General features: G+C 48.3%; 1 protein-coding gene across 2 annotated transcripts in view; it reads left to right on the top strand.

Annotated features, from left to right (window-relative positions):
• NOTCH3 (notch receptor 3) overlaps positions 1 to 12625 on the top strand; it is an 87888-nt gene extending 75263 nt beyond the window's left edge. Inside the window, exons 28-34 of one of the 2 annotated variants that reach the window (XM_087709754.1) lie at positions 4275 to 4494; positions 6776 to 6860; positions 7152 to 7314; positions 7956 to 8260; positions 8578 to 8725; positions 9496 to 9593; positions 10060 to 12625. In XM_087709754.1, the coding sequence (XP_087565880.1) occupies positions 4275 to 4494; positions 6776 to 6860; positions 7152 to 7314; positions 7956 to 8260; positions 8578 to 8725; positions 9496 to 9593; positions 10060 to 11307 (2267 nt within the window). In that variant the 3' untranslated portion in view covers positions 11308 to 12625. Of the gene's footprint in view, positions 1 to 4274; positions 4495 to 6775; positions 6915 to 7151; positions 7315 to 7955; positions 8261 to 8577; positions 8726 to 9495; positions 9594 to 10059 lie in introns of both variants that reach the window. The other variant, XM_087709753.1, reaches the window with a different exon arrangement.
• Positions 12626 to 20145: the final 7520 nt, after the last annotated feature.

The raw sequence follows: 20145 nt of genomic DNA, 5'->3' as shown, positions 1-20145 counted from the left end.
TCTTACCCCACCTTCCTACAGAGAAGAGTTCTCGTCAATGGAAGAAGGGATGAATGAGGGGAAGGCTGCAAGATGGATGGTGGGACAATATGCACCTGCAATGCCCCAACAGGTTCTTACCCCACCTTCCTACAGAGAAGAGTTCTCAACAGTGGAAGAAGAGATGAATGAGGGGATTACTGCAGGATGGGTAGCAGAACAATGTGATGAGGCGATTCCTAAAGTTAAAGATGCAACTAGGTTCTGTCCCTCAGGGAAGCCAATAAAATGCCAGCGTTGCTGTCAATTTGGCCACAGAGCGTCAGAGTGCTGGCACAAACATGTGCACCAACTGCCAGAGTGGTAAAGAGAAGGCCCCAGAAGCTACCACAGAAAAGTCATCTGGGCCAACAACCTCCGGAAGAGGATCCCCAACCTAAGGTGACAAAGAGTCCTACCAAGGGGGAGGCCTCGGAGGAGGGGAATGCTGAAGACAACCCAATGATTAGTGCACCCATCCACCCCTTTACAATAAAATGCAACCTCCAAGTGCCAGAAACTGGAGTGGAAGGGGAAGTTGGGGCAATTGTGGACACAACTGCACCCGATGCTTAATCAGCATGCCGATTGTGGAGCAACTAGGTATACGTGCAAGACCCCTAAACCATCTCATTCGGTTCGAGCAAGTGGATGGAACACTGATTAGAGGGGCCCCAGCCACTAAAATTACCGAGTTGGTAAAGTTGATGATAGGCCGCCACTATGAATTCCTCAGATTCATTGTAACTCCAAGAATGCAGGAACCAATTATATTGGACAAATGGGTGCCTACAATAAAGTGGGAGGACGGCGTTAGAAAATTGATTATCGGCTTTGGGCCACTACCACCGGTGGAGCCAAAAGGCCACGCAGGAACGATGGGACCCAACAACTCAGACTGTCCAGAACCTGTGGCACCTGCATCAGACACCAAACTTCCAGGGATCCAACAAGTACCAAAAGACTACTGGGACTTAGCGTGGGTATTCAGTGAGGAAGATTGCAACTATATTCCCCTCCCCACCGGCCCACAGATTGTGCAATAGACTTCAAACTGGGGGCTAACTTACCGAAGCTGAAAATGTACTCCATGACCCCCAAAGAGATGGTTGAATTGAGGAATTACATAGACATCAATTTGAAACGGGGGTTTATCGAACCAGTGAAGTCGAAAGTAGCAGCCCCAGTGCTCTTCAGAGAAAAAAAGATGGTGGGGTTCATCTGTGTTGATCTGTGAGCCTTGAATGCGGTATGTGAAAAGAACACTTATCCCCTTCCCCTCATGAAAGATATGGTAAACCACTTGGCAAAAGGCAAGATCTTTACCAAGCTGGACTTGAGAGAGGCGTATTACCGCATACGGATCAGAGAGGGAGATGAATGGAAGACCGCTTTTAACACTCCCCTTGGCAGTTTTCAGTACAAAGTCATGCCATTTGGGCTACAAGGAGCACCTGCAGTCTTCATGCAGTACATAAATGAGGTGCTACATGACCATCTGTACTGTGGAGTGCTTGTTTATCTAGATGACATCTTGATCTTCTCTGAAACCCTAGAAGAACACGTGAAGCTGGTACAGCGAGTCCTGAAAAAACTTTTGGCCGCCAAGCTGTACACAAAGTTGTCAAAGTGTGAGTTTCACAAGACCTCACTAGATTACTTGGGTTATCACATTTCCAATGAGGGGATAGAAATGGATCCAGGAAAAGTGAAAACTGTATTAGACTGGAAACCTCCAAGTACTTGCAGACAACTACAAAGCTTCCTTGGATTGGCAAATTTCTACAAGCAGTTCATTCCAACTTTTGCCGAAATTGCCCTTCCATTGATTGAGCTATTAAAAACAGGGCCTTCCCCCCACGAAACCAAAAGCAAACCAACCCCTGAAATGGACAATGGACTGTCAAAAAGCCTTTGAGAAATTAAAACGGCTCTTTGCCCAAGAGCCCATACTGCAACACCCTGATCCCAAGCGACCATTCATCATCCAGATGGATGCCAGTGATGTAGCAATAGCTGCTACTACAAAAGAATAGGGAGGGCCACCTCTTGCCATGTGCTTACATCTCTAAGAAACTCACTACTACTGAAAGGAGGTGGGCCATTTGGGAGAAAGGCATTTGCAATCAGGTGGAGCCTGCTCATGTGGAGACATCTCTTGGAGGGGGGATATGCTGTTCGAGGTCTGGACTGATCATAAAAACCTCAAAGCTATCCATGCCCATCGAAGATTATCTCCCAAACAAGTTCGCTGGGCACAATACTTCCAAAGGTTCAAATTCAACATTAAACACATCCCTGCAGGGAAGAACTTGTTGGCAGATGCTTTGTCGAGAAAACCATAGAACAACAGTAAGAAGGAAGAAGTTGTTCAATCCATCATTTCTTCCTCCCACCAACAGGTGGCTCAGGTCACCACCCGTTGCTAAGATAAGCTGATGACAGAGTTCAAAGCAGCACTCCCAGCAGACCCATGGTTCAACAATAACAAGGACATTCTAACGATGAGCAGAGGTTTAGCCTGGAAGGGGTCCAAACTGTACGTCCCTGCGGGATTGAGGCTGGAAGCCCTACAGAGAAGCCATGATGCAAAATTAGGCGGCTATTTTGGATTCCTAAAAACGCTCCACTTTGCCAGGCGTCAATTTTGGTGGCCAAGGATGAAATCAGAGGTGGAAGATTGTGTTAAAAACTGTACTACTTGCGCAACAATGAAAACATGACCGGGGAAACCCCCTGGACTACTACAATGAGTGGCCAGCCCTAGCCGACCATGGGAAGAGATTGCAATGGACTTCATTGTCGAACTTCCAGACAGCAGTGGAAATAGAGTAATTTGGACAGTTATTGATTTGTTTTCCAAGCAGGCATATCTCATTGCTTGCTCAGGGCTGCTGTCCGCAAAGAAATTAGCGAAAACTTTTGTGAAACACATTTATCGTCTGCACGGGGTGCTCAAGAGGATCATTTCAGACCGCGGAGTTCAGTTCATTGCCAAATTCTGGAGAGAATTCCTGAGATCCATCGGGTCCACACAAGGACTCAGCTCAGCTTTTCATCCCAGCACGAACAGCGCAGCAGAGAGGGTCAATGCAATGGTGGAACAATACATCCAGTGTTATGTGGGCTATCAGCAAGACAACTGGTCAAACTTGCTACCTTTTGCCAAAGTGGTGTACAACAATGCGGTCCACAGGAGCACTGGATTAACTCCTTTCCAGATTACCAGTGGCATGGAATTTGTTCCCATGCCTGAGCTTCCTAGAGAACCTTCCTCCTCCATGTCTCTGAATGAATGCATGGACACACTAAAGAAAGGATGGGAAAATACGAAGAAGGCTCAAGCAGATGCGGCAGAAGCCTACAAGAAGCAAGCTGATAAACACTGCTCGCTCCAACCCCCCTTTCGTGTGGGGGACAAAGTTTTTGTATCTATCAAATACACAAGATTAAGAATGCCTTGTAAGAAATTGGGCCCAAAATTTCTAGGTCCATTTCCAATAGAAAAGATAATAAACCCAGTTACAGTTCGACTCAGTCTACCCAGAATTCTAGGGAAAATTTACCCAGTATTTAATTGTAGCTTGTTGAAACCAGTAATTGAGTCCAGCATAAGACCCTTTATCCGAAGCCAATTGGGTGAAAAGTTGGGAACTAAAGGCTGATAGGTTAATAAAACAATTCCATCAGAAGTTTCCCGATAAGAAAAAGGGTCCCCCTGGAGGGGGGGGGGGAAAGAGGTGGTTAATTTTTTTTATTGCTAACTTTGATGTTGTTCTCTTTTCAGGAATCATTTTTCTTCTGAGGAGAGGCCGCCTGTCAGGCCTATAGTTATGTTCCTTTTAGGATCTTTGGCCTGCCACACTTTCTATTATTTCACTATGCTGTTTCATTAGTGTAGTAATTGGGAGGGGGGAATAGAAAGGAATAGAATTGTGGAATGTGTTGTTGTCATTCCTTTCTGGAAGCCAAGGTCATCTTTTGTCTCCACACCTCTGCACCTGACCGGAACCAGTTGGGTAGAGATGCCAGCATGGCCGAAGAAGATTGGACCATGTGATGGATTTATGGGTGTGGGGATAAGATCATGAACTTTCAACTGGGTGGAATCTCAGGAAGTTTTCAGAATTGGGATTTCCAAAGATGTACCAACATGTCTGTCTTATTAAATTGGAACTTTAAGGATATCTCTGCCTTGGACTCTCATTTAATTCTGCATGATATTTGGAACACTGACAGATCTATTGCTTCTTCAGGTGCAAAAGATACAATCGGCCCAGTCGACCCCTTCAAGTTATTGCCCTTGGTGGTTGTAGCAGCCCTCATTCTCCTCGTGATCCTGGTACTAGGCGTGCTGGTGGCCCGGCGTAAGAGAGAACACAGCACTCTCTGGTTTCCTGAAGGTTTCAGTCTGAAGAAAGAGAGTAGCAACAAGAACCGGCGTGAGCCTGTGGGTCAGGATGCCCTGGGCATGAAGTAAGAGGCCCTTATTCATTCAAGAGCTATGGAGGAACAATCTCACATCTTTGTTTCAGAGGCTTGTTAAAGAATAGAGAGAGAAAAGGCTCAGGGGCATTCACTGTCAAATCTTGTTAATGTCTTGCTATGTGACAGATTTAATGTGGCAAAACCTGATGTCCCCTTCCTGCTATGTAAACTATTAAGGAAGATATTTTTATTTTCCTACAATAAGCCTAGAAGCCCAGTGGGCTAATGGAGAAGGATTCCATCCCTCTTCTACCAGATTACGTGCCTGCATGGAATATTCTTACCACTTGTGGCCTTTGTATGAATTGTTTGTAGCCGTAGCTATAGTATGTTGTCTCTGCTGTAAAGGATAGTCAGCTTTCTTCTGTTTTACTTCAATGCTAGCTGTTTCTCATTAATTAATTAATTAAATATTGGCTGCCATTTCTCATATCCAACGACTCTGGGCGGCTTACAACATTGAAAAACATTAAAATCATCCATCATAAAAAAAATAACAGCGGATGAAAAACTTTTAATGGATAAAAACATGGTACAAGATGGCAAAAAAGTGAACCGGGCACACATACAGTGGGGCAAAGAAGTATTTAGTCAGCCACCAATTGTGCAAGTTCTCCCACTTAAAAAGATGAGAGAGGCCTTTAATTGACATCATAGGTAGACCTCAACTATGAGAGACAAAATGAGAAAACAAATCCAGACAATCACATTGTCTGATTTGGAAAGAATTTTTTTTTGTGCAAATTATGGTGGAAAATAAGTATTTGGTCAATATCAAAAGTTCATCTCAATACTTTGTTATATATCCTTTGTTGGCAATGACAGAGGTCAAACGTTTTCTGTAAGTCTTCACAAGGTTAGCACACACTGTTGCTGGTATGTTGGCCCATTCCTCCATGCAGATCTCTAGAGCAGTGATGTTTTGGGGCTGTCGCTGGGCAACATGGACATTCAACTCCCTCCAAAGGTTTTCTATGGGATTGAGATCTGGAGACTGGCTAGGCCACTCCAGGACCTTGAAATGCTTCTTATGAAGCCACTCCTTCGTTGCCCAGGTAGTGTGTTTGGGATCATTGTCATGCTGAAAGACCCAGCCACGTTTCATCTTCAATGCCCTTGCTAATGGAAGGAGGTTTGCACTCAAAATCTCATGATACATGTCCCCATTCATTCTTTCCTATACACGGATCAGTCAACCTGGTCCCTTTGCAGAGAAACAGCTCCAAAGCATGATGTTGCCACCCCAGTGCTTCACGGTAGGTATGGTGTTCTTTGGATGCAACTCAGCATTCTCTCTCCTCCAAACATGACGAATTGTGTTTCTACCAAACAGTTCTACTTTGGTTTCATCTGACCATATTACATCCTCCCAGTCCTCTTCTGGATCATCCAAATGCTCTCTAGCAAACTTCAGACGGGCCCGGACATGTACTGGCTTAAGCAGGGGGACACGTCTGGCACTGCAGGATCTGAGTCCCTGGCGGCGTAGTGTGTTACTGATGGTAGCCTTTGTTACGTTGGTCCCAGCTCTCTGCAGGTCATTCACTAGGTCCCCCTGTGTGGTTCTGGGATTTTTGCTCACCGTTCTTGTGATCATTTTGACCCCACGGGGTGAGATCTTGCGTGGAGCCACAGATCGAGGGAGATTATCAGTGGTCTTGTATGTCTTCCATTTTCTAATTATTGCTCCCACAGTTGCTTTCTCCACACCAAGCTGCTTGCCTATTGCAGATTCAGTCTGCCCAGCCTGGTGCAGGTCTACACTTTTGTTTCTGGTGTCCTTCGATAGCTCTTTGGTCTTCACCATGGTGGAGTTTGGAGTGTGACTGTTTGAGGTTGTGGACAGGTGTCTTTTATACTGCTAACAAGTTCAAACAGGTGCCATTAATACAGGTAATGAGTGGAGGACAGAGGAGCCTCTTAAAGAAAAAGTTACAGGTCTGTGAGAGCCAGAAATCTTGCTTGTTTGTAGGTGACCAAATACTTATTTTCCACCATAATTTGCCAAAAAATTCTTTCCAAATCAGACAATGTGATTGTCTGGATTTGTTTTCTCATTTTGTCTCTCATAGTTGAGGTCTATGATGTCAATTACAGGCCTCTCTCATCTTTTTAAGTGGAGAACTTGCACAATTGGTGGCTGGCTAAATAATTTTTTGCCCTTCTGTATGTGCCTGCAGGTGGATGCTTGGGATATAGCCAGAGGTACAATTCCATTGCCTTTTATGCTTGAGCCTCTCATCTCACTGCATACGTTTTCCTCTTTCAGGAATATTGGCAAAGGGGAGAGCCTGATACCAGACAGCTCGGAAGACTGGCTGGAAGCCGAATGCCCAGAGGCCAAGCGTCTTAAGGTATTGCCTGCTCATTGTGAGACTTTGGCTGACTTGAGAACCGGAGCTGCAAAGGTATTCCAGCTCATATTCCGAACTATTCCATTGCCTCTTCTCCTTTTCTTCCCCTTTCTGGTTTTCAAGTCTGGGCAATGTTATACGCGCGGTTCTCTGTCAAGCTCCTGGTGGCCTAACTGGTTTGGTGTTTCCCAAAAAGGACATTGTAATCAGTACATGCTACATACTATATAATGCAGACTCTGTAGAGGAAATACGACTCTGTGTGATAAATGTTGTGTTCTTCATCGCCAGGTGGAAGAGCCAGCCCTAGATTGCGAAGACCCAGTGGATTGCCGACAATGGACACAGCATCACTTGGTGGCAGCAGATATTCGTATGCCTCCATCTATGGCCCTGACACCACCCCAGGGTGAATTTGATACTGACTGCATGGATGTCAATGTCCGTGGGCCAGGTAACACAAAACAGCTTGTTAGATGGACATTGTACACATGCCCTCTGGTCACTGGTGGGATTCAAATAGTTTAACAACCGGTTCTTTGCCCTAATGACCAGCTGGGTAGGCGTGGCTCGGTGGTTATGTGACTGGGTGGGTGTGGCCAACCCAACATCCCTCACATCAATGGGTGCTTTGCTGTTACTATGTAATAAGGGTTAACCGGAGAGGCAGTTTCTGTAAGCAGGGCAATAAAGTTTAGGCTAGAAACAACACCAGAAGGTTTCTTTCCTGCCTTCCTTGCAGGATTAGCCCTGTAAAGTGGAAAAAAACAAAATGAGATTTCTTTTAACAACTGGTTCTCTGAACTGCTTAGAAAGTTAGCAACCGGTTCTCCCGAATAGATGCGAACTGACTGAATTCCACCACTGCCTCTGGTGGAGTCTTCATTTCAGGATTTCTCTCTTTGTGTCCTTTTCTTAATTTTCGCATATATTGTTCTATAAAAACAATTTGATTGATTTTATTGTAATTCCTTTGTATGAGCATTGTGAGTCATTGAGAGATGATTGGCATACAGGTTTCATAAATGATTATTGCATTCGTTCAATAAAGAAGAAATTACATTAAAGTCATCTTTTATTGTATTGTCCATACAGATGGTTTTACCCCACTTATGTTGGCCTCCTTTTGCGGCGGTGGCATGGAGACTGATCTGGCTGAGGAAGAGGAAGCAGATGACTCTTCTGCCAACATTATCTCAGACCTTATCTGCCAGGGGGCTAACTTGAGTGCCCAAACAGACCGCACAGGGGAGACTGCGCTACATTTGGCTGCTAGGTATGCCCGGGCGGATGCTGCCAAACGCTTGCTCGATGCTGGTGCCGACACCAATGCTCAAGATAACACAGGACGTACCCCACTTCATGCTGCTGTGACTGCTGATGCCCAAGGAGTCTTTCAGGTGAGCCTTGTCCTGGAGATATTTACTCACTCTATGAATGAACCAGTGGAGCCTTTCTACTTCTAGAAATACAATTTTTCTGTTATTAAGAGCACAAAGACACAGTGTCTCTTTTGTTTTAATGTGATTTCAACTGCGAATGTTGCAATCTAGTTTGTGTGCCATCGATCTGTTAACCTCCGAGAAACTCCCAAAAGTCATCCCTAGCTTTCTCAATAACCAAATAGCAGTTGACTTAAATATTGTAATGTAGACAGTACTACTTTACTACGTTGAATGACATAGTTTGCTCTTCTTCCGCCTAACACTCTTGTTAGATCCTGATCCGGAATCGATCTACAGATTTAGATGCTCGAATGGGAGATGGTTCAACTGCACTGATCCTGGCAGCAAGGTTAGCTGTTGAAGGCATGGTGGAAGAATTGATCGCCTGTCATGCTGATGTCAATGCCGTGGATGAATTGGGTATGTAATTTGCAAAATGAATTGGTTTAGTCTTAGTTTATCTAGGTTTGGGACAAGTTACTTAATTTAACTATGTTCTATTGATTTCCACTACATTCCACTTTAGATTCTTAGGTAACCGCTTCATAACTCATTTACAAGATTACCCCAGATTGATTTAGTAAAGAGGCTCATAATTCAACATATATATTTTTTAACCTTTCCAACCTGGCTACTGCTCTATTCCTTAGCTTCTTTTTTTAACACATGTTGATGAAATGTACTGCTGCAGAAGCTATACAGACAGCTGGGAGAGGGAGCGACTAGAATATGTGATAAATATTAAAAGATTTTGGTTATGAAGATGACTTGTAGTTATTAATTAGGGAGAGGGCTTCATGACCAAAATATTATGAACAATAGATTCTGCCAGTAGATGTATCCTTCCAGTCTTTTATAAATAAATTTATTAATTTTCCCCTGCAGCAAATAAATCATAGTTCTTCAAGTTTTTATTTAAGAATTTTCTTGGCCACAGATCAGCTGATTTATTGGAAGATTTTTTTTTCTGTTATCCTCATATTAGCTCATATTAAGAGCACAAAAGCACAGCGTCTTTTAATGTATACAAAGCTCAGTGATAATGGGCAATATGGAAGATGACAATCTGATTGAAGAAAGATAATTCCTTAAAATTAGGAAAAGAGGTATAGTAGAAGGCTTTTAGAAAAATCTTAAGAATTACTAGCATGTGGCAAATACATTTATTCTCTTGGTATTACTTCTACCAGGAAAATCAGCCCTGCATTGGGCAGCGGCTGTCAATAATGTAGAGGCTACAATTGCTCTACTGAAGAACGGGGCCAACAAGGACATGCAGGACAGTAAGGTAAGTTCTCCAGTTGCCTTTTTAAAACCACATTAAGACTTTATCATAACTGTCCCCAAAGATGGAGCTAAGAGGAAAGGGATAGCTCCCATCTTTTCCAGTGAGAAAGCAGGGCTGTTTAGGCTTTTGTACCAAGTAGATGTATATCCACCCCTCTTTTCTCCCTCTTCCATTTTGGACTGAAAAAATTTTTTTTTAGTTTATACTTGTTGCAGCCTAAATGATACACTTGAAAATATATTCCCATTTGACCTGGAGATTTCCTTTAGAATGAGTGGGTCTTGAATGTATATGGGAGCATTGAGGAGAGAGTGATTTGTACAGTCACTCACTGCTATTGATTTAAATTGGCCATTTCGACAATGCCTTCAGGGACTGTTGGCCATATTTAGCAGGGAATTCTGGTCCTCTGAGAATGTCAAACTGTTTGTCGAATGTGGTCATGAATTTGCCTTCTCTGCAACAGGAGGAAACCCCACTGTTTCTAGCAGCTCGGGAGGGCAGTTATGAGGCAGCCAAGATTCTACTGGATCACTTTGCCAACCGTGAGATCACTGACCATATGGATCGACTGCCACGTGATGTGGCTCAGGAGCGCTTGCACCACGATATTGTTCGACTTTTGGATGACTACAACACTGTGCGCAGCCCACAGGGAGTCCTGCCTGCTGGTCACTCTCTCTCCCCTCTCATGTGCCCTCCCAATAGCTTCTTACCTAGCCTGAAGCCCACTCCACAGGGCAAGAAGAGCCGTCGGCCCAGCACAAAGAATGTGACAGCAGGAAGCAGTGCCAGCCTGGCACGGGAGAGCAAAGAGGCCAAGGCGCGTGCCAAAAAGCTCAATTTGGAGTGTCAAGGCTCTCTCCTGGAGAGCTCTGTCACCCTGTCTCCAGTCGACTCATTGGACTCTCCCTATGTGCCTAACCCTGCCTCACCTGGGGTCTTTCACACTGCCAATGCCTCGATGTCAGTGCCCTCTACCCCTATGGTCCATGGCATGATGGACCCACCCTTTGCTGTCAGCCTGGCACGCCTTAGTGACCTAGGAGATGGCACTCTGCTTTCCATGAACCGCCTCTCTGTGCCACCTGGCCGCATGGGGCTGAGTCTGGGCATGGTGAGCCCTGTGGCCATGCCTTTTGAGTGGCGTGCCCGTGTTCCCACTTCTCAGTGCCAACCCATCATAGGGGTAGTCCACCCTGCTGCTTCCCATCCCAACCTGCACCAGTCTGGCCAAGCTTTCCCACCAGGATTGCTTCTGCCCAGCCACATGGCCATGGGGCACAGCTCTCAGGGCTTGCCCAACCCAGCTCCAGCCCAGGCCAAGGAAGCTCCCCAGCCAATGCCTCCGCCACCAGCTGCTGTGCGCAGTAACCAACCTGTCTCACCCCAAGAGGGCCAGGGTCAGGTGGCACCACCACGCGGAGGGCCCCCACCATACCTGAAGGCAGCAGGGGTAGAGGATTATCCAACCCCACCATCACAGCACAGTTATACGCAGGGGCAGGACGCAACACCCAAGCACTTCCTTCACCCTCCCAGTGAGCACCCCTATCTGACTCCTTCGCCAGAATCCCCAGAGCAATGGAGTAGTCCCTCACCACATTCCTTATCTGACTGGTCTGAATCCACACCCAGCCCAACTGTATTAGGGCCAAGCCACACCCAGCTTCCTTCGGCAGAGCCCTCCGCTAAAATGCAGGTGTTTGCATGAGGCACTTGTTGTGAAACACATCCCAGAGGCCTAGGTCCCTCTGTGGCCCCCATTGGGGCCTGTGCCAGCCTTGGGGTTCTCATTCCCCCATAATTGTGTTTTTATAAGAAAAAACTAAAGTGTAAAAAGTTTTTTTTAAAAAAATGTCTGATGGAGGAGAGGAAAGGATGGCCTCATCATTCCCACACTGCCATGGAGCTCAGGACAGCCCTTTCTTCCCCTCCCATGTTGTCTCATCAACTAGTTTTTGGGGAACCTTTTTTTTTACAAGAGATCTTTTTGTATAAACCTTTCATTTAACTCTTAAGCTTTTCTATTTTTTTTTACAATGTATTCAGTATCAGATCCTGTTGCGTGCCACTCTTCTTCCTCCGGGTCTAGGGCTGTAAGGAAGGGAGAGAATTGTATCCCTTGTTCTTCCTTGGAATGGTTTTGTCTTTCGGGCTGAGCAGCCACCTCCCCTCCCACCATGTTGGGACGGGACTCTGCTCAAGGTATTTGTGTACTGGGTACGCAGCATTAGCTCACTGGCACTGCCGTCCAGAGGATCGAGTCACAAATCTTGCCTCTGTCACACAGGGATCTAAGCCCCACAGCTCCATCCTCAAACTTGGCACTTCGTCACATTCCAGGTTAATTTATTCATCTTAAATCCTGCTGCACTCCCCATCTTCCAGTCCCCGCTCCACCTCCTGAGTTCTTTCTCCTAATGCTAGCAATAGTCCTGGCGACTTTCTAGTCTCCAGAGTATTTTGAGCCACTCTGTATTTTTATACCTGACCCTCTTTTGTCACCCCTGGATCTTATCTAAGGCTGCCTTTGACCAATCAATGTCACATGTTTTGCCCCTGTGGTACTATAGGATCTTGAGGCAATCACAGATACAAGGGCTTCACTTTGGCATAAAAGGTACTAAGTTAGTATAAAATGCTTTTGTTTCTCATGAAGACTTTTGGCCCAGCAGTCTGCTATCTATTTTGCTTTGTATACCCTACCTCCTTGTACCCTGTACATTCCAGTTATTCCTGGCTGTAAATATTGCTGGTGGGAGTAGTGGCAGGCAGGATCTTGTTCCCCTGGGCAACCACTGCTTTCTGCTTCCTTCTCCCTTTCCATGCTATGTAGCATAGTGGAGTAACGGCTCTGCCAGTTGCCCCCCCCCCACCTTGCCATCATAGGACCATTTCTAGCTCATTTTGAAACTTTTTTTTAAAAAAAAAATCCAGTGTAAAACAAGTAGCTTTAAAGCAGCTGGGTGCTTTCTGTACAGAACGGCTTAAGCCGTGGCATAATAAACATAGCTAATAAGGAAACTGCCTTCCCTTCCTCTGTGTCATTTATTTTTCATTGTTTATTTAGACTGTGTAACAATACATTAAAGAATGTACAAATGTTCCACTAACAAAAATATTGCCTTGTTTTCTTTCCATCCGAGTCAATTCAGAGTACCAACAACAACTGTCATTCCACTACAAGACTATGGCTATTCTCTGGCTGGTTCGGTATGAACATAAACATTTGGACAAAAACTTTAAAAGAATAGGCCAACTCTTGAGTCAATATTCCATTGTGAGAGATTGCAAAGAGTGAAGCACTTAGACAGCCTGCATAATTTAAATTAGAATGTTTTGAACTTTTCCTTCCCAACAGAGATTTTTTCGACATTCATTTTCTACTACTGAAATATAGTAGCTATTATGTCTTGCATTAGGCTTCCATTGGGGGTGGGGGGAGAGGTGTGGTTACACATGTTTGGGTCCCCCCCCCCTGTGTTGCAGCTGTTGAGCTTCCTCAGTATATTGTGCAGAGGTAAAACAAATAGTATTGATCAAGTTTCTACCAGAAAAATATCTTCAAGAAATCGAGTGCACAACATACATAAAAACAAAAGATGTACAGAATATTTGAAAAACAAATTTGATGCCACAAGACAAACTATTTCTAATAAAATATTATTCTTAATGTTTTTTACTGAAAACATTCACTTGAATTTTTAACTGCCTGACTCCTTCGACTCAGTACACCACAAGTGAACAATACATATTTATTTTTAAGAAAACGGTTCATACTTCCAAAGCAAGCTTTTTGTTTGAAATTTAACAAAGATTAAACTTTTATGGTATATTCATCTAAAGCAGAAAAATCAGTGGCAGCACAGTGCACATTCTTTTGCATTGTTAAAAAGACAAAATAAGACACTTTCTTTTACAACCTAAATAATGTAGCAGTATGGTTCATTGCAGGTTCAGTTTATTGCAACGCCTACTTTTATAATTTAAACATGATTTCCCACCATCCTGCCAGAGCTGAAGAAGCTTCTTAGATGAGAAACGAAATATCTTCAAAAGAAAAAACAAAGTCTAGATGCCTCCTGAAAAAGCACTGGGACAACCATGGCCTGGATGACTGAGAATCTCTACAGACTTTTAAGCATGATCCATGTACCGTATTTTCACGACCAAAAGCCGCACCGGATTATAAGCCGCAGTATCAATTAACGTTAATTTTTCAAACTTTTTCCACATATAAAGCGCACCGGGTTATAAGCCGCACATTTCCCGACGCTTCTGGACATCTGTTGCAGTCGCGAGGAGCGGCACGAGGGTTCTTGGCGCTCCGGGGGGCACCGAGGGCGGCTGGGAGGGGCGCGCGGCTTGGTTTCTCCTCCCTGGACGTCGCAGCGGCGGCCCCGGGCGCACCGATCTCTGTGTTTTTCGCATCGGGGCATGCTCTTGCAGCGCGCCCCGATGCGAAAGGCACTGGGATCGGTGAGTTTGGGGCTGCTGCTGCGGCGTCCAGGGAGGAGAGGCCGGGCCGCGCGCCTCTCCCACTTCCCGGAGCGCCGGGGGCCGTCGCGTGCTGGTGGGGATGGTGGGGGCTGGTGGGGATTGGATTTCCGGCTCGGTGGCCCCTGTCGCTTCTGGACGTCTGTTGCGGTTGTGGGGAGCCGAGGAGAGTGTGGAGGGGAGCGCGCGACGGTTCTTGGCGCTCCGGGAGGCGGGAGAGGTGCGCGGTTTGATTTCTCCTCCCTGGACGTTGCGGCGGCGGCCCCGGGCGCACCGATCTCTGTTTTTCGCATCGGGGCGTGCTGCAAGAGCATGCCCCGATGCGAAGGGCGCGGGGATCGGTGCGCTTGGGGCTGCTGCTGCGGCGTCCAGGGAGGAGAGGCTGGGCCGCGCGCCTCTCCCGCTTCCCGGAGCGCCGGGGGCCGTCGCGCGCTCTTCTCCGCGCTCTCCTCGGCTCCTCACAGCTGCGGTGGACGTCCAGAGGCGACAGGGGCTGTCGAGCTGGGGGTCCGGTCCCCATTGGCCCCAGGGGCCGCTTCTGGACATCTATTGCAGTCGCGAGGAGCAAAGCAGCTGGGAGATCTTTTTCCACATATAAAGCGCACCGGGTTATAAGCCGCACTGCCGATTTTGGATCAAATTTTAGGATTTTCAGTGCGGCTTATGGTCGTGAAAATACGGTACTTGCTGCAATTACTGTTCAACAACTTTCATACTTTCTGTCCCATTTTTCCCTTCTGCACACATTAATTTGTAAACAAGACAGCCATTGAAATCTTCTAAAGCAGGGATCATCAACCCCCAGGCTGCAACCCTGTGCTGGGTCCACAGTCCATTCATAAATGGGCCACAGAAGAGAGGGGTGTGTGTGTGTGTGTGTGTGTGTGCTTGCGTACTTGTGTAAAGCTGCATTTGTGAAAGTGACACATGTGCAAAACTATCCCCTCCCCTCCTACCTCTGCCAGTCGGCCAAGCCGGAAATTTTGGAGATGAAGAAAGTCTCTGAAGTGGAGCGTGGGAGGAGTCACAGCTGGGTATTAATATAGCCCATTTGCCCGGAGACTGAGGTAAATCTTGAGGCGACACCTCTGCTCCTCCTCCTGACTCCCCCAGATTAACCTCAGTCTTCGGCCCAGAAGGAGTACTTTCCTGACTGTCTTCGATTTGAAGACTTCTTACCTTTCAGCTGTTTTTTCGACTTCTAACCAACTCTCCTCACTCGTGGCTCTCTAATTGCTAGCTTTGCTCAGGCGGTGCTTGCTGCGCTAGTGGAGAGCCTCCAAGCGGCTGGGCGGTCGTGGGGGGGAGGCTCCAGGCTGCACGCTGCAGGTGCTGCTCAGCACAATCCCCGAGGAGTCACAGCTGGCAGAGGATCGCAGGAAGCCCCGAGGGATGGCAGAAGACAACCGATTGGAACCGGCAGATTCAGACCACATGTTCGGTGGTCGCCATCTTGAGAGGAGCACGTGAGTGGAGCGTGTGGTTGGTATGCCTGGTTACGAACAACACGGGTGCTCAGAAGCCACCACCGGAATCTGGGAGGGAGTTCCTTGGGCCTGTGCTCCACCAGTAATCCAGGGAGAGCCCAGCTGTTTGGTGGTGGGCTGGCAATCGTGCCACAATCGGTGACTCACTTGGGAACCCTTAAAGGCGCAGGATGCGCAGTAAAGCTGAAGCCGGCAAAACAGAAGCGAGGTGGTGAGCGTGACCGTGAGTAAGGATTATGGTAGAGGCCACGAGGAACAGGGGAGTGGCTGTCCCTAGATCTCCAGGGGACTCTGATCTGGGTGAGGGGACCTCCAGGGGGTCCCCTAGTCACCAGGGGGAGGTCTAACTCCAAAAAGAGCATCTCTAAGGCTGCAAGGAAGGAGATCCCTAGCAGGGAGGTGTGGACCACCAGGGTGACCAGGAGGAGGGCTGGGGACACCATCAGCCCTTCTCCTTCCAGATCTCACTCCCCTCGCAGGCTTTCCACGCTGGAGGAGGTCCAGCATGAATCCCCGGGATCTCCCGGAGGGTCTAGCAGAGGGCAAAGTTCCTTATCACCCCCTCTATTGCCTGCACACCCCTTGGGGGTACAGGGGGTCCCTTCAGCTGCAGAGCCTCTAGTCCCACTAGGCATCATTTAGTGCCACAATCGCCAGCCCCAGGGACGACATTGCAACCCCCTGACCTTTCCTTCGTTTATCCAGAGCTTCCTGAAAGCTTTCAGGATGTTTTAGCCAGAGCCATCGCGCAAGGGATTGCCATGGGGATGAAGCACCAGTCCCAGGGCTCTAGGAGAAGGTCTTCTCATGGTACCCCAAGAGGACATCTAAACCAACCAAAGTCCCCTGTCTCCAGAGAGTCCAGGTCGCCTTAATCCTCCACTGCCAGGTTTAGAAGAGGAAGAGCAGAAGGAACTTGGGTTTTCAGAAGACGAGGACTCCCAGGTCCCTGGGGCACCTATCATGGGGCTCTTCCCTCCTGTCTTGTTTAATTGCTTGTTACGCAAGGCCAAGGCCACTGCAGACCTGGACAGTATCCCAGAGCCCACCCAAACTGCTGCCACCCCTTGCACGAGCAGGGAGAACAAGAAGGGGCCCTTCCACAGGCCCCAGGTAGAGGCCTACCCCAGACCTCTTCCTAGAAGTCCCAGTGGGTTAAACCAGGTACTTTCCCAACCCCGGGGAGCAATGATCGCAGGTTTTACAACCTTAATGCTACCTTCACCCAGGCTTTACAGGTTCCTGCAGTGGACACTCCAGTGACTAACCTAGCCTCCTCCGCAGTAGTGATGGGAGACATCTCCAACTGCCTCTAGGTGGAGGACAGGAGGGCGGAACTGGTCATGCACAAGACATTCCAGGCCATGACATGGGCGATTAGGGTGGCGGCATCTTTCTTCAACAGGTCCACCCTGTTATGGCTGGAGCAACTCCGGGACAGAACACTGGCATCAGATGTGAGACTGCTGCAGGACATTACAAAGTTAATGGCGGCCACCCAATTTTCAGCCAACGCCACGCTAGACATGGTATAGTATTTGTCCAGAGCTTTATCTTTCTCAGTGACATCCAAACATTTGCTGTGACTGCGCCATTGCACGAGTCCCGGGCAAAATGGCATCTGGTACGGGCAGATTACACTGGAGACAAGCTCTTTGGCTCATCGCTGGACCCCATCCTCGTGAAAACAAGAACAAACGTAAGGTCTTTCCGTCCATGAACAGGCGCTCCGATCATCAACTGGCTCCTTATCCCCGGAGGCCCTCCTATCATCCCCCTGAGTCGGACTTCCAACAACTGAGGTACTCTGCAGCCAGATCCCCCAGACAGGGAGATGGGCAGTATGCCAGGGACAGATACAGGTTCCAACTGCAGGGCAAGCGGCCCTTTCGGGGGGGGGGGGGGCATCCCTTCTGCAGGTCCAAGTGATCCGGCTCTGGATCACCCCATTGGCGGCTGTCTTGCCTTGTTCGCGGATACGTGGGAGCACATCACCACGGGTGAGTGAGTTCTCCCGACCGTTAGGCTTGGGCTAAGACTGAAGTTCCGCTCACATCCCCCGAATAGGTTCTGGATCTTCTCCAGCCAAGTGCTCCTTCATGCAAAAAGCTATCCAACACCTGCTGGATATCAATGCAGTAGAGTTGGTTCTGGAGGGGGAGAAGGGGTCAGGATTCTATTCAAACCTGTTTTTAGTTCCCAAAGGTTCGGAGGGCCATCTTGGACCTCAAGTTACTGAACTCCAGACTGGTCTACCAGAGGTTCAAGATGGCCTCCCTCAAGTCCATCCTGGAAGGTATCCGACAAGGGTACTTCCTAGCCTCCATAGACCTCATGGAGGCCTACCTACACATCATGATCACCGAGCACCGTAGGTTCCTCAGATTCTCCTACGAGGGTACCCATTACCAATACAGGGCCCTTCCCTTTGGGTTAACATCGGCCCCCAAAACCTTCACCAAGGTATTGGCCACAGCAGCGGGGCACCTCCATTCCATCCCAGTCCGACTACATTGCTACCTAGATGATATTCTCGTCCTGGCCAAGTCAGCTGCCAGGGCCGAGGAGAATCAGCATCCTGAGGTCCCTAGGGTTCTCGATTAACCTTGAGAAGAACCATCCGCCCCCTTCCACCAGGCTCCAACATTTAGGGACCATCATTGACTCAGTGACCTGTGAGGAGCATAGGGACAGTATTGTTCAGCTGGTTCAGGAGATTCGCAACACTCGCTCTGTTCCCATAGCTCTTCTCTCCAGGCTTCTCGGGAAACTCATCTCCTTCATTGGGATTGTGCCAGAGAGCTGCGGTGGTTCCTGCTTCCTTACCAGAGGGATGGACAAGCGATGCGAGCTTCAAAGTCCCCGTGACATCCCAGGTGCTCCTTTCCCTCTGCTGGTGGCTGTCGCCAGCTCTGGGCAAGGGATCCCTGTTCAGGGAACCAGAAAGAATGGTCCTAGTGACAGATGCAAGTCTGTTCGACTGGGGGGCACACCTGGAGTCCCAGCTAGCGCAGGACCACTGGACCCCAACGGACCTGCGAAGAACATCAACTGGCTGGAGCTCAGAGCGATCCATCTAACCCTTTGATACTTCAAGGCGACAGTCTCTGGTCAGCATATCCTGGTCCTGACGGACAACCTGGCAGCTAAGGTACACGTGAACAAACAGGGAGGCATGGACTCCAAGGCACTATGCAACGAAGCTCTTCGGCTGGAGAGCTGGGCAGAACGGAACCTCCAATCGATCTGGGCACAGCACATCTCTGGGGTAGAGAACCAACAGGTGGACTGGCTCAGCAGAGAGACAGTGGACAACGGGGAGTGACAGCTTCATCCCAGAATCTTCGAACAGATCTGCCAGAGATTCAGTTGGCCAACAGTAGATCTCTTTGCCTCCCTGTCAAACACCCAGCTGCCAAGTTTCATCTCAAGGTTCCCATCTTGAGGAGCAGTGGACACCGATGTCCTAGGCTGCAGATGGCTGATGGGCCTCCTCTATGCCTTCCCTCTCCTTCCCCTCCTCCCCGGGGTCCTGAGGAGAGAGGGCAGAGGTCATCCTAGGGCCCCTATTGGCCCCGTTGCCCCTGGTTCACAGACCTAGGGACATTTTCCCCAGATTCTCCCACTGGAGAATCCCACAGGGGGGGGGGGTGGCTCTGCGCCAGGGGACTCTGGAACACCCAGACCCAGAGTGGCTCCATCTGACCCCCTGGCACTTGAGTGGGAGCAGCTAAGGAAGCCCACTTCTCTGCCGGAGTCATCAGGACTATAGCAATAGCAATAGCAGTTAGACTTATATACTGCTTCATAGGGCTTTCAGCCCTCTCTAAGCGGTTTACAGAGTCAGCATATTGCCCCCACAGTCTGGGTCCTCATTTTATCCACCTCGGAAGGATGGAAGGCTGAGTCAACCTTGAGCTGGTGAGATTTGAACCGCCGAACTGCAGCTAACAGTCAGCTGAAGTGGCTGCAGTACTGCACTCTAACCACTGCGCCACCTCGGCTCTCTATTATTATTGAGGCTTCCAGAAGGGGTTCCACCACTCGAATGTACAACGCGTCCTGGGCCACTTTGTGACCTGGTGCCGGGCTGTGGTGATAAACCCGACCTCGGCCACCGTTTCCCAGGTACTGGACTTCCTCCAGGATGGTCTAGAGAAGGAGTTGGCCCACAGTACCCGCAGGAGGGAGGTCTCAGCCTTAGCTACATTTTGGGGGGGGGCTCCCAATCCTTGTCCAGCACCCAGTCATAAGGCAATTCCTCAGAGGGGCAGCAAACCTTTGGTCCACGTCAGTCCACCACTTTCCCACCTGGGACCTCCCCACGGTGCTCCAAATGCTGCTGGAGGCACCTTTCAAGCCCCTGAGGGAGATGAGCCTAAAGTTCCTGACCCTCAAGGTGATCTTCCTGGTAGCAATCACCTCGGCCAGGAGGGTGTCCGAGCTTAACACTCTTTCCAGCAGGGTGGATCTCTGTTCCTTCCACGACAACCGGGTCGTCCTCAGACTCAACCCTGCCTTCATGCCCAAGATCAACTCTCCCTTCCATAGAGCTCAGGAAATAG

This window comes from Thamnophis sirtalis, unplaced genomic scaffold (assembly GCF_051295495.1).
Source record: "Thamnophis sirtalis isolate CommonGarterSnake01/CBP01778 unplaced genomic scaffold, rThaSir2_p1.2 scaffold_3, whole genome shotgun sequence".
Taxonomy (NCBI): domain Eukaryota; kingdom Metazoa; phylum Chordata; class Lepidosauria; order Squamata; family Natricidae; genus Thamnophis; species Thamnophis sirtalis.
The sequence above is the reverse complement of the archived record's forward strand: the minus strand, read 5'-3'. Positions and strand labels throughout refer to the sequence as shown.